Source organism: Pseudorca crassidens, chromosome 15, assembly GCF_039906515.1.
Source record: "Pseudorca crassidens isolate mPseCra1 chromosome 15, mPseCra1.hap1, whole genome shotgun sequence".
Taxonomy (NCBI): Eukaryota; Metazoa; Chordata; class Mammalia; order Artiodactyla; family Delphinidae; genus Pseudorca; species Pseudorca crassidens.
The window spans coordinates 6,392,346-6,407,087 of NC_090310.1; the positions used below are offsets into that span (position 1 = coordinate 6,392,346).

At 45.2% G+C, this 14,742-nt stretch overlaps 1 protein-coding gene across 1 annotated transcript; it reads right to left on the reverse strand.

Annotated features, from left to right (window-relative positions):
• Nucleotides 1-3,848: 3,848 nt before the first annotated feature.
• On the reverse strand, nt 3,849-9,559 carry GJC3 (gap junction protein gamma 3). Its single transcript, XM_067705682.1, has 2 exons — nt 9,471-9,559; nt 3,849-5,274 (listed from the first exon to the last, which is right to left on the reverse strand). Exon 2 carries the CDS (start codon nt 5,271-5,273, stop codon nt 4,449-4,451), a length of 825 nt encoding a protein of 274 aa, XP_067561783.1. The 5' UTR covers nt 5,274; nt 9,471-9,559; the 3' UTR covers nt 3,849-4,448.
• Between the last annotated feature and the right edge of the window lie 5,183 nt (nt 9,560-14,742).

Below are 14,742 nucleotides of genomic sequence, written 5' to 3' on the forward strand. Positions count from 1 at the left end.
GGAAGCCCATTCTTAGAGCAGGGGCCTCACTCACCCAGTGCAGATAGAGGGTCTAATAATTAAGTTAGGGGAAAGAATCTAGGGTTAGATGGTCTTCCCCAGGTTTGAGACTTCCCACCAGTATTTTAGGTGATTCAGTGCGGAGGAGGACTGTCGGCTAAAGGATGCTCTAAGCCAGCTCTGGGTGATCTGCTATGAGCGGCTGTCATCCTATATGCTGGGAAGGAGCAGATCCTGTAGCTGCTGGTGCTGGAGCAGTTCCTGACCGTCCTACCTGAGAAGGTCAACACCAGGTTGTGAGAGCAGTACCTGGAGAGTGGAGCTGAAGCTGTAGTTGTTCTGAGGACATTGTGAAAAAACTTACAGCACCGGGAGAATGGTGGGAAGGAAATCAGGTGTTTTAAGTTAAGATTCAGAAGCACAGATGCATTGCTTTTTGGTACCCAACTTGAAGACGGCAACCGTTTTGCTATCCCAAGGCACATCCATTGAGGTTTTCAACAAGCAGTGTGCTTGCCTGTTTCAGGGAATTATCTGTTCCTCGTCAATGGATTTTTGAGCTTGTGTTTCTGAGGTGCTTGGTTTTTTATTCTTCCCTCTATTCCTTTAATTATGAAAGAAATTTTTAATTCTTCCTGTGTCCCAAAATCAGATACCACCTTTCCTGTAATATGCTCTGTAAGTGGTCACTGAATGTATGATTAAATGATTTGGAAAGGGGGTTCCTGAGATCACTATTTTGGGGTTTTGGTGAAAGTTCCACAGAATGTCTTTAAATGTTTACAACAGATAGCTGCGTTTTCCTTGTAAATTGGAATACTATCTTGAGAAGGAATCTGACGGCATTCCCTGGCAGTCCAGTGGTTAGGACTCTGTGCTACCACTGCAGGGGACCCGGGTTCGATCCCTGGTCCCTGGTTGGGGGAACTAAGATCCCACGTCTCGCAAGCCACACGGTGCGGCCAAAAGAGGAAAAAAAAAAAAGAGAGAGAGAGAGAGAGAAGGAATCTGAGTCTTAAATATGGACCAAGCAGAATGAGGTGCTCTTATCAGTTACTGATGTTTGCCATGAGCATCTGTGGTGTGAGTGTCTTTGTATCTGTATGTCTGCCTTTGTATTGAACTATATCTCCTTAATGTCTTTGTGTCTTCAATCCTGCCATACTCCTGAAATGAACATCCTTCTTTACTGAAAATATTGAGGCTCCCTGATTTACAATTTTATTCATATGGAATTCCAGGGGATCCCAATTGGCCAAACAATCTTGAAAAAGAAGAACAAACTAGGGGTACTCACACTTCCCAATTTCAAACGTTATTACAAAGCTGCAGTAATCAAAACATGGTACTGCTATAAGGATAGACACGTAGATGAATGGAATCGAATTGAGAGTACAAAAACAATGCCATACATCTACAAGCAATTGATTTTCAACAGTGGTGCCAAAACCATTATATGTAGGGAAAATAGGCCTTTCAACAAATGGTGCTGGGACAACTGGATATCTCCATGCAAAAGAATGAAGTTGGACCCTTATCTCATAACATATACAAAAATTAATTCAAAATCAAAGACCTAAATGTAAAGCTAAAACTATAAAATTTTTAGAAGGAAACATAGATCTAATCTTCATAGTCATGGATTAGGCAATGGTTTCTTAACTATAACACCAAAATCATAAGCAACAAAAGAAAAAATTGATAAACTGGATTTCATCAAAATTAAAACCTTTTGTGCATCAAAGGACACTCAATAAAGTGAAAGACCACCCACTGAATGGGAGAAAATATTTGGAATATCAGATCCTTAAGTCTGATAAGGATCTAGTATCCAGAATATATGAAGAACTCAACAATAAAAATACAAACAGCCCAATTTTAAAATGGACAAAGATTTGAGTAGACATTTCCCCAGAGAAGCTCTACAAATGGCCAATAAGCTCATGAAAAGATGCTCAACATCATTAGTCATTAGGGAAATGCAAATCAAAACCACAATGAAATATCACTTCACCCACTAGGATGGCTACAATTTAAAAATCAAACAGAAAAAAACAAAATACCAAGTGTTGGCAAGGATGCAGATTAAATTGGAATCCATTTGTACATTGCTGCTGGGAATGTGAAATAGTAAATAGTACAGCTGCTGTGGGAAAAAGGTTGGCAGTTCCTCAAAAATTTAAAGTGTTACCATATGCCCCAGCAATTTCACTCCTAGGTATTTACCCAAGAGAACTGAAAACATAAACAGAAGCTAGTACATGAATGTTCGTAGCACCATTACTCAGAATAGCCCAAAAGTGGAAACAATCCAAATATCCAGCTGAAAGATGAGTAAATAAAATGTGGTATAGCCATACAATGAAATAATCATAAAAGGAATGAGGTGCTGATACATGCTACAACATGGATGAACCTTGATAACATGATGCTAAGTGAAAGAAGCCAGTCACAAAAGACCACATACTGTATGATTCCATTTGTATGAAAAGCCCAGCCTAGGAAAATCTGTAGAGACAGAAAGTAGATTAGTGGTTGCTTATGTTTGGGGGCGTGGGGATTTGCGGGTAACAGCTAAGCACTATAGGGTTTCTTTTTGAATTGTTGAAAATTTTCTAAAATTGTGTCAATGGATACACAACTCTGACTATACTAAAAGCCATTGACGGCTTCCCAGGTGGCGCAGTGGTTAAGAATCCACCTGCCAGTGGAGGGGACACGGGTTCGAGCCCTGGCCCGGGAAGATCCCACATGCCATGGAGCAACTAAGCCCGTGTGCCACAACTACAGAGCCTGCGCTCTAGAGCCCGCATGCCACAACTACTGAAGCCCGCGCCCCTAGAGCCCGTGCTCCACAACAAGAGACACTGCAATGAGAAGTCCGCACACAACGAAGAGTACCCCCTGCTCGCCACAACTAGAAAGTCCACGCACAGCAACAAAGACCCAGCGCAGCCATAAATAAATAAATTTATTTAAAATAAATTAATTAAAAAATAAAGCTATTTTAAAAGGGACACCATCAAGGAGGAATTCAGAATGATGACATTTGCTTTTTTTCTGTCCTTGGTCACTTGGCTGGGCTCTGGCTATGCTAGATACGGGATTCTTTATGAAACACTGTAGCAGAAAGAAAACTGTTACTTTGCTAGTTGTTGCCAAAGTGTCTTTGGGGAATCAAGTATCTTTCCTTAGGAATGAGCCTTCCTAATTTACTTGGGGATCATCTGAGATTCAGAGGAGACAACCAAACCTGGAAACTGCTCTTTGTTGAGAATTTGAGGGCAAGGAAGAACTGAGAAGGGAAGTGTTTCTGCAGAAAAGGTGGGAAGCTGGGATGCTTTTGGACAGAAATGACTGAGAGACACAAGAAAAGAGAAACCTGATATTCAGCATTAGATCATCTGCTGAATCACACTGTGATATAAATGTCCCTTACTGTTAGCCCTGAATCAGCAATAAAACTCTGCTGTCTTTTCTGTGTGATACTGAGAAGTATGAGTTTAAAAAGTAACGACTTGGCCCCTCCCCCCCATATGAAACAATGGAGCAGCTGCAACGTACAAAGCAGAGGATGAGGATTGAGCAGAAATCAGATCTGTCAGTGGTCCAGGGTATGTAAGCCTCTGAATTCACAGGAATCTTCCAGAAGAGTGTGGCTGAGTGTTTGAATACATTGAATCTATATATTAAAGGACCCTGGGTTACATATGCTTGGAAAGCCAGAGTTTCTGAATATGACATATATTGCAGGGCTGGGTGCATTTATAGGTTACAAGATTTTAAAGGTGGGGGGAGCAGAGATGTGGACAGCAGGAAAGAGGAGTAGACTCATTGAGACAGGAAAGAGGATTGTCCTCAGCAACAGGAATGCCAGCAACAGTGGTCAATATTTATTGCGCAGGACAGAGAGGCACGGTTTTGTGGAGGTCTCTGCTGGCTGACTCTGGAACCAAGCCCATGAAAATTGTGATGCTGACACCAGGGAATTCTGGTGAGGAGGCACAAGCAGGAGATCTCCAAGGGAAAGCTTCAGACACCGTGGCCCCCCAAGGCTCTTGGATACGCTTCAACAGCCTTTAATTTACCATGGAGATAGACACCCCGCTCACTGGATGTTCGGACAAAGATGCAGTCAGAGGGTTTCCTTCAGAGGTGAGCCAGGTGTCTTCATAATTCTGCAAAGTAGAGGATCAAGCAGAAGCTGAGCCTTTTCCTAAGTGGGAAGAGACCTAAATGGAAGGGCAGGAGGTACAATCAACTGAGCACTTGGGTCCTGGTTCATTGGAAGGAACCATCCAGTTGATGGGGAGGCAGCTGGGCGATGGGGTGGGATGAGTGGTTAGGACACATCTGCGTAGAACCTGGTTTTCTACTTTGTAACTTGTGGGAGTTGTACTTCCCGGAGGGTGAGGGGCTTGCCGTGGGGGATCATCAGGACCCATACATCAGGGACAGGTAGAAAGAGGGACATCAGTGCCCCTCTCACCTGCTTCTGCAAACCGTTCTTTTGTTTCCACCACTGGGAAGTTATCAGTCGGTTCCTTGTGTCTTTGGGCACTCTCTGAAGTTGGGAAGTACTTAGAAGAGGGAGATTTGTGCTTCCAGATCTTCCACCATCTCCCCAGTCCCAGGAGCACAAGCTCCAAAAGCGTGAACAAGAGACAGAGCCCAGTGACCCCAAACATGGTCTTCAGGAAGATGGTCTTCTCAGAGGGGCGAGACAGATTACAGCTTATACTACCAAGGCAAGGCTCTCGACGACACGCAAAGGAGCTGGGCATCTTGAACCCGTACAGATGGTACTGCCCCCCCAAGGCTGCCCCTTCAAGGGCCAGTCGCACCCCCAGCTGTGCCACATAGGCCCAGAGCACCCTGGGGCTTCCAGGCCCCAAGGCATCTCTGCTTTTCTCCCCTTGGCGAATCAGGGTCTCCTCTTCCTTCTTCACCTTTTCAGATTCCTCCCAGTGCCAGATCACATGATACAGAATGAAACCCATGTAGAGGGCACTGGGTACAGCCACCAGGGTGACCTGGAAGGCCCAGAAGCGCAGCGGGGAGAGAGGGTGGAAGGCATCGTAGCAGGCAGCCTTGCAGCCCAGCTGCTGCGTGTGACACACGAACTCGCTCTGCTCGTCGCCGTAGACCCCCGTCCCACTGGCGGCCAGCAGCATGAGGCGGAACCCCAGGAGCACGGGAAGCAGGAGGCGCCCCACGGGGGTGGAGTGCCGGCTCTCCTCCACCACCAGCCGCCTCAGGAACCTGCCGCACATCCTGTTAGGGAGCAGAGGACAGTGGTGAGTGTAGGTGTAATGCTCACTGTCTGGTGGGAGTAGTGCCAGGCCAGCTCTTCACCCCCAATCCAACGGTGGCTAAGGCAGGCTTCCTCGCTCCTCTCCTAGGACCTGGCTGATCGAATACCACGACCTGAGGGCACCCCTTTATAGTTAACGGAATCATCTGTGTAGAATATTAATAGTGAGTGAGTGTGGGTGTGGCTTTCTCTTCTGTCCCCCCTCCTGTACTGCTGGAGGGGAGAGGAACTCTCGGCCTGCGGGGAGGCCAGGGTCAGTCTCTGTCTCCCTCTTTCCCTCCCTCCCGCTCCTGCTTCCCAAAGGCTAAATAGTCAGAGACCCGAGTCCTCTGAAGACCATTGCTTCCCTAGGTGATGGCTGCTAGGTCTGGTGCTACTGTCAGTGTCACCTGAACGAAATCAGTGCTGCCCCTGGGAGGGGTGTGCATTGCCTTCTCTGGCTTCAGGCCCCCAGGTGCTCACAGGTGTGTCAGTCTGGCCCCCATCACAGTGGTGAGACTGAGGTGAGGTTAGGTTAAGGGACTCGGTGGGGATCCAGTGAACAGAGTGAATGTCAAGGCTTGCTCTAGCCTGATGTTCTTCAGACCTAACCAGCTTAGGAAAGGAGAATACTTTGAAGAAAACCCAGCAGAATCTACTGGTTAAACGTAATGGTGTTTGGGCCAAAGCCAGAGGTGACTGGATCAAAATTCAAAATTCAACTCTGCTTTGTCATTGCTCCTTGGGTTTACATCTCCCTCGTGGTGAGAGGTGACCATGGTCGAGGACAGGCTTCAGAAATTCTTCTGTTCTCTGGACAAAATGCCATCATGCTACAAGCCCAGTTTGCCATCTTCTCTGTCCTCAGCAGCCCTCCTCAACGCTAAGCTTCTCTTCCTAACCCTTCCCCTTCAGCCCAAACTCTTACATACCTGGTTCCCCTCACTCTCAGAAGACCATGCAAAGCTCTTATTCCAGAGAAAATAGACTCGTTAGTGTGAAACCCTGAAGCTCCTCCTTCTCGTATCTTCACAGTCTCGTCCTGCTGTAGCATCTCAGAGAAAGAAGTGTCTTTCCACTTGTGCGAGGCTGCCCTCCCTTTCAACTCTGTGTCCCTGGGGCACAACTTCCAGCTTCTTCAAGAATTTGACCCCCTAATTATCTTTTCTGTAATTCAGACCATCCTTGTTTCTGCTCTGACCTTGAACTTGCTTAGGTTTCTTCCTGTTAAGTCTAATAATAATAACCTGAATTTCTAAGTTAACATGGCAGCGAGACAGGCCTAATTTATCTCACGTCGGCTTCCCTATTATAATACCCAGCGAGATGCACAAAACAATCTTAAATGAGTATTAGTGTTATAAACTATAGATAAGAATGGACCACATGCCAAAACTTAGGCAGAACGGTCACTTTTGTGCAATCAAAAGAGACGGATTGAGATGCTTCCAAGGAACAGTTCTAAGGGCCTCAGTTGACCAGAGAATTATGTCACCATCCACCAACTGTGAGAAACCATATTTGAGCCACTGAGAATCAGAGTCTGAACCTCTGCCTGCCCCTCAGTCCCTGTCTTTCTTCTTCCTTCATAGACTGTGAAAACTTAGAAGTATATCAGGCTGCTGAAAATTCTTTTCTATAAAATTGGGTTAAAATTTTTAGAAGAAACTTATTTCCAGTCTCTAGAAAGATGCAGAATTGGTCCCGTGATTAAAGATGGCATATTGAAGATAAAGATTTATCCCTTCTCATCCCTAAGACTCCTCAAAAATGAGAGTCAGTGGATCTTTACATGTGTACACCCACTATAAATAGAGTAGAAGAGAGATCATCAGCTTGATCTTTGAAGGCAATAAGAGATTCTGGGGGAGATTAGATAAGGATGCTAGAAAGCACACTGGATAATTCTCCCAGAATTCAAAGGAAGAAGATGAATAATTGAAAATAATAAAAGATAGGGCTTCCCTGGTGGCGCAGTGGTTGAGGGTCCGCCTGCCGATGCAGGGGACGCGGGTTCGTGCCCTGGTCCGGGAGGATCCCGCGTGCTGCAGAGCAGCTGGGCTCGTGGGCCGTGGCCCCTGGGCCTGAGCGTCCGGAGCCTGTGCTCCGCAGCGGGAGAGGCCGCAGCAGTGAGAGGCCCGGGTACAAAAAAAAAAAAAGATAAATAGATAAGGAACAAAATCTGTTTCTAATTTGGAAATCAAGACAACAGTAAAACAAAGTCACTAGCTTACGTATTGGTGAGAAAGCACTTAATGAAGTGCTTTCATTAAGTGAAACACTAGGAAAGAAGTGTTTTCTCCATAAATGTTTCAGTTTTGTTTGGTGAAAACTGAGCTCCACAGCAAGTTTCAAGGCTGGTCCTGGGTTTCTCAACCTTGGCACTGTTGATGCTTGGGGACTGATAATTTTTGTTTAGGGGTAGCAGGGGTGCTGTCCCATGCTTTGTAAGATGTTTAGCAGCGTTCCTGGCCTCTATCCACTAGATGCCAGTAGCACACTTCTCCCCTCCCACCCACAACTGTCTCCAGATACTGCTAAGTGTCCCCTGGGGTCAAAATCACCCCTGGTTGAGAACCACTGCTTTAGGGTAGCACTGGTCCATCACCTCTCCACTCTTGGCTTCAGTTGCCAGCTCTGTAAAGCAAGATGTCTGCACCAGAGCATCTCAGAGGGCTTTTGTAGGGCATGATAATCAGCCCATTTCCAGGCTGGTTGTACATCCTCCTGTGAGGATGCCTGCAGCCTCTCCCACCTCATAAGTTCAAAGGGTCCCAGCACTTGGGGTTGGGGGAGAGCCCTGGGCTCTGGGGGTTTCTGCCCTGGCCCTCCTGGCGAGTCACCAGACTAAATGTTAACTTGGTAAATTCTCAAGTCAAGCTCTCCGCCTCGTCTCATTTCCAAGTGCAGGCCCAGCACTGTATGCACATGTTGCCAGCACATCCCCAGCAGACCTGGAATTTAACACAGAGCAGCCCTGGCATATTCCAAGTGTCGGGAGTTTGAGTAGCTTCCTGAAGCCCTCTCTCTGGTTCTTCTTTCCCGTGCCCACCCCAGACCTGCAGCCAGACACCCAGATGTCCTCTGAGAGGCTCTCAGAACTGAACTGAGGTCTCCAGGGCTCACCACAGAGCTTCGGGGATTTGGAAGGGAGAGAACAGAAAAAGCAGGACAAGAGGGCTTGCTTGAGATCCCTTGGTTTGGAGCACCCTTCCTGCCCTTTGCCCCGCAGCTGTTATAACCAAAACAATGCTCATTCAACACACATTCCAGGGCCTCCTGGAGGGTGCAGACAATAAATAGCCTGCTCCATCTCCCCAGGGCTGCAGACCAAAGGGAGTTTCCCATGAACCGAAGCTCAAACACGGCTGTCCGTCCTCCCTCCTCCCCTGCTTTCCTGGGACCCAGTGGTCTCCCCATCTGTTCCAGCCGTCCCCAGCCCACCCCTCTCGTTCTCGGAGACCTGCGTCCTCCTCCCACAAACACGTCTGCAGCTTTGCCCACAGGGGGCCAGAGACCCCAGGCCAAACGTCGAGGCCTAGGGAGCTGAGGGATCAGCATTGTTGAGAAAATTCAAGGGACCACTGTTTCTCCAAGAAAAAGAAAGAGTTTGCAAATCAATTTATTCTGGAGGGGGCTGGCAGGATCTGAGCTCTGTCAAGATTTTAGAAGCAGTTCCTATGAGCTCAAGAGTTGGGAGAAGGAGGAAAACCCAGAGTTTGAGGGGATTTTCGAATACGTAAACAGATTTTTTAAAATTCCATAGCAATTTTGTTAAGAATTTTTCTAAGCATCTCTTGTTCTTTGGGAGAAAACTTTCAGGATACTATGGGCGGCAGAATCCACCTCAGAGAGTTAAGGCGTGAAGGAAGGTTGTTCACTGAGGCCAGCACTAGAGCAGCTCCCTGCTTCCAGCTCACCCCACCTGGTCTAGAAAACATTCTAGATCTTTTACTAAAGTGCGGTCCATGGTGCAGCAGCCCTGTCATCACCAGGGGTGCAGAACCTCAGGCCACATCCCAGGCTTAGCAAGTCAAGTCTGAATTTTAATAATAATCCCCAGGCCGTGGGCGTGTGCATTAGAGTTGCAGATGCACAGCCCAGAGCCCCAGGCGGTCCCCACCACCACTACCCCAGGCCCTGTGCCAGCCCAGCTTTGCTCTGCCCTGGCACTCACCTGGCAGCTTCAAGCAGAAGCACCAACAGCCGGGGAAAGAGGCAGAGGTAAGAGCCCTCAGGCTGGAGCCCGCAAGGTCCCCCCTCTCCTCCAGGCCCTGCCTCCAAGCCTCCACCCACTCCTTCCCCCGCCCCTTGTCTTTCCTGGCAGCCTTAGCGCAGGGTCAAAGAATTGCAGCCAGAGGGGCAGGCAGCCCAGCTGCTAAAGAATGGGCTCTGGAGAATAACCCTCTGTTGTCGAGGGTGAGGGCTCTGTCTTCTAAGTGAACTGAAATGGGGATTTTCAGATCATCTGAAAGGGGGGCAAAGGCTTCGGCATGTTTTCAATATAGGGACTTGCAGGCAACAACAGATAGAATTCCATACATTTCTCTCTGGACTTCCTCTTCTTGGCTGGGAGAAACGGGCTCTCTGCAGTTCAGGGAGCCCAGCCCCTCTCCACCAGGCCCAGGGAAGATTGCAGCACCTGAGTTCCAGATACTGGCCCTGTGGAGATCTGGAGTACCATTCCACCATTTTCTAGCATTTCACATCGTTGTAGAGAAGTTCAAATCCACCTCAATAGTCTTCATCTTTTAAGTGATTTGATCTTTTTGACAGTTTGCCAAATGGATGATTTTTTACCTTTGAAGCCTGTTCACTCCTCCAGGGGATACTATTCAGCTAGACGTAGAAATCTCTCACTGGCTCTTTCCTGTTCACATCTGGTACACAGGAAATAGGGATGCATCCTTAGGGCCAAGAAACTCTGGGCATACAGGCCATTTCCAACACAGCCACATCTCCTTCCATTCATCTGCTGGATATCCTATCTCCTGCCTTTTTGATTTATCAGTCAGAGGAATCAACACACTGGAGCCCCTCTCACTAGGCATGAGATACAGGAGGCAGCACCCTCACTGCCTTCCCTTGGGGAGAACTAATAGCACATCTCTTTCCAAGGCAGCTTCCCTCCAGAGTTAATCCTCTCTCCCTCTAATTTCCAACAGCTCTGCCGTTTTATACAACTTAGACGTGGGTGTAGAGTTTGAGCGACATAACTTATTTATTTGGTTTTCCTTTGAAATATTGCATTTTAGACTAACAAATCACTTTAGAATGTCATATGTGTTGTATTTTCTAAAATATTCCATCTTGAAATCCCCGTCCAAATTTCCAATACCTTGTTACACCAACATTTATTTAGTTGCTTAATAAATGATGGATATTCTAAGTGCTAAATGGTTATTAATTCACACTTCATAACAACTTTATGAAGTAAATACTGTTACTGCCCTCTTACAGAGGAGAGAAATGAAGAATGGAAAAGTTAAGTAACTTGTAAAAGGTTGACCAGCTAGTGAGTAAAGGAGATGGGATCTGAAAAAGCAGTCTGGCTGCAGATAGCAAACCCCTAAACACTATTATACTCCTAGCCTCATCGTATTTCAAATTACCAGCCTTTAAAGACCTTTTGATGGTAAATCCACTATAATTTCATACCTTCAAGAAAATAAAAATCCTCTGCTGGCATTTTCTCCATCTTAATGACTAGCTATGCCATCAACCCTGGATTTCAAGCAAAAACTTAGGTGTCATCACTGACAACTTCTCCTTCATTGAACACATCTTATCATTCTACTGGTTGTACAGATTTCTGTCCCATGAATTAAGAAGGTGCCTTAGTTCAAGACTGAGTTACCGGGACTTCCCTGGTGGCGCAGTGGTTAAGAATCCACCTGCCAATGCAGGGGACATGGGTTCGAGCCCTGATCTGGGAAGATCCCACATGCCGAGGAGCAACTAAGCCCATGTGCCACAACAACTGAGCCTGCGCTCTAGAGCCCGTGCTCCACAACAGAAGCCACCGCAATGAGAAGCCCACACACTGCAATGAAGAGTAGCCCCCGCTCGCAGCAATGAAGACTGAATGCAGCCAAAAATAAAGAAAGAAATTTACCAAAAAAAAAAAAAAAGACTGAATTACCAAAATGTCACCCTAGCGTCGCTGTTTCTAGACTTGTCCACCTCTAATGCATTCCCTGCATTGCAGACAATATTTAATTCAATTCTTATTTAGATTTACCAACATGTTTACCAGTTTCTTTGCTCAGTGTTGCTTCTTCAATTTTATGCCTTCCTCCGGATTAAATCTTTTTCTCCTTCTTTCTCTCTCTTTTTTTTTTCTTGGTGACCGTGGTCTTAACCATTTTTGTGTTCATTTTAGTAGTGTTAAATATATTCACATTGTTGTTGTTCAGTGGATTTCCAGAACTCTTTCATCTTGCAAAACTGAAACTTTGTACCCATTTCTACCTGCCCTCAGCCCCTGGCAACCATCATTCTATTTTCTGTTTCTATGAATTTGACTACTTTAAACCTCTCATATCAGTGGAATCATAGAACATTGTGACTGACTTATTTTCCTTAGCGTGATCTCTTCAAGGTTCATTCATGTTGTAACATCTATCAGAACTTCATTCCTTTTTTTAAAAATTTATTTATTTTTGCTGTGTTGGGTCTTCGTTTCTGTGCGAGGGCTTTCTCTAGTTGTGGCAAGCGGGGGCCACTCTTCATCGCGGTGCGCAGGCCTCTCACTATCGCGGCCTCTCTTGTTGCAGAGCACAGGCTCCGGACGCACACGCTCAGTAGTTGTGGCTCTCGGGCCTAGTTGCTCCGCGGCATGTGGCATCCTCCCAAACCAGGGCTCGAACCCGTGTCCCCTGCATTAGCAGGCAGATTCTCAACCACTGCGCCACCAGGGAAGCCCAGAACTTCATTTCTTTTTAAGGTTAGATGATATTCCATTGTGTGTATGTATGTGCCACATTTTGCTTATCCATTCATCCATTGATGGACAGTTGGGGTGTTTCCACCTCTTGGCTATTGTGAATAATGGGCTATGAACATAGGTGCACTAAATTTTCTTCTTGAGGTACAACCTTTAGTATTTCTTCTACTAGGGAACTGTCTAGGGGTAAGCTCTCTTTTTTTCCTTCTTTTTTTTTTTATTGAGGTATAGTTGATGTACAATATTATACAACATAGTGATTCACAATTTTTAAAGGTTATATTCCATTTATAGTTACTATAAAATATTGACTATATTCCCTGTGTTGTAAGATATATTCTTGTAGATTATTTATTTTATATGTAGTAGTTTGTGCCTCTCAATCCCCTACCCCTCTCTTGCCCCTCCGCCCCTTCCCTCTCCCCACTGGTAACCACTAGTTTTTTCTCTATATCTGTGAATCTGTTTCTTTTTTGTTAGATTCACTAGTTTGTTGTATTTTTTAGATTCCACATGTAAGTGATATCATACAGTATTTGGCTTTCTCTGTCTGAGTTATTTCACTTAGAATAATACCCTCCAGGTCCATCCATGTTGTTACAGATGGCAAAATCTTATTCTTTTTTATGGCTGAGTAGTATTCCATAGTGTGTGTGTGTGTGTGTGTGTGTGTGTGTGTGTGTGTGTGCGTGTATCACATTTTCTTTGTCCATTCATCTGTTAATGGACACTTAGGTTGCTTCCATATCTTGGCTATTGTAAATAATACTGCTATGAACATTGGGGTGCATGTATCTTTTCTAATTAGTGTTTTCATTTTTTCTTTTACTATATACCCAGGAGTGGAATTGATAGGTCATATGGTAGTTCTATTTTTAGTTTCTTGAGAAACCTCCATACTGTTTCCATAGTGGCTGCACCAATTTACAGTCCCACCAACAGTGCAGGAGGGTTACCTTTTCTCCACACCCTCTCCAGCATTTGTTATTTGTAGAGTTTTTGATGATGTGTTTGCCCCTTTAAAAAAATCTCCTTCTCCCAACCCTCCAGGGTATCCATCTTCCTAAAATATATATTTATCATACCTTTATCTTTTTATACTTTTAACACATATCTACTTTGTTTAAAATCTGTTTTTAATGTTGCCTGTTTTTACTTTTTATATATGTGGTAGAATTATACAGTTCTGTGATTTCCTTTTTGCCTCTGTATTATATATTTTTAGACTCATACATGTTAACATGAGTATGAATGTAAGTAACGCTCATACATGCAGTTGAAGTCCATTAATTTTCACTGCTGTGCAGTTCTTCATTGTTTAAATAAACCACAGTGATTTATATGTTCTAATATTGATGATATTTGGGTTGTTTCTCAGTTTTGTTATTTCATCAATATTGGTATGCACATTTCTCATACATTTCTATATCTGCACCCATGCAAGATTTTCCTTAGAGTTTTCATCTTTGAGGAATTACCAGAATGTAGGCTAATGTTAGATAGAATATACCCAATCCTATAAGGCAATGCCTAACAGTTTTCTGTGATCATGACCTTTTGATTTTAAGTTGCATTTTTCTGAACATTAATGATGTTGATCTACTTTTTATATGTTTGGGGGCCATTTGTGCCTCCTTTTCTTGCCTAGAGTAGACTGGGTAATGCCCCCCAAGATATGCACATCCCAATCCCCAGAACCTGTGAATGTTGCCTTACATGAAAAAGGGACTTTGCGAATGTGGTTAAGGATATCGTGGGACTTCCTTGGCCATCCAGTGGTTAGGACGCTGCGCTTCCACTGCAGGGGGCATGGGTTCAATCCCTGATTGGGGAAATAAGATCCTGCATGCCACTAGGTGTGGCAGGAAAAAAAAAAAAAGTTAAGGATCTCGAGATGCGGACATTTCCACGGATTGTCTGGGTGTGCCCAATGAAATCACAGGGTTCTTTATAAGAAGGTGGCAGGCAGTCCCGCCAATAACTCACCTTAAATATAAATTCACAAATAGTTTAAAAGTAAAAGGATGGAAAAATATACTTAGCTAACACTAATCAAAAGAAAGCTTGAGGGCTTCCCTGGTGGCACAGTGGTTGAGAATCTGCCTGCCAATGCAGGGAACACAGGTTTGAGCTCTGGTCCAGGAAGATCCCACATGCCGCAAGGCAACTAAACCCGTGCGCCACAACTACTGATCCTGCTCTCTAGAGCCCATGAGCCACAACTACTGAGACCATGTGCCACTACTACTGAAGCCCACGCACCTCGAGCCCATGCTCCACAACAAGAGAAGGCACCACAATGAGAAGCCCGGGCACCGCAACGAAGAGTAGCCCCCGCTCACCACAACTAGAGAAAGCCCGCGCACAGCAACAAAGACCCAACACAGCCAAAAATAAACAAATAAAGTAAAATAAATTTTAAAAAAAAGAAAGCTTGAGGGACTATATTAATATCAAATTAGGTTTCATAGCAAAAATATTACCAGGGATAAAGAGGTCATTC

What these genes read in the sequence shown, in the direction of transcription:
- GJC3 (XM_067705682.1), bottom strand. Translation starts at nt 5,273, where the DNA reads ATGTGCGGCAGGTTCCTGAGGCGGCTGGTGGTGGAGGAGAGCCGGCAC.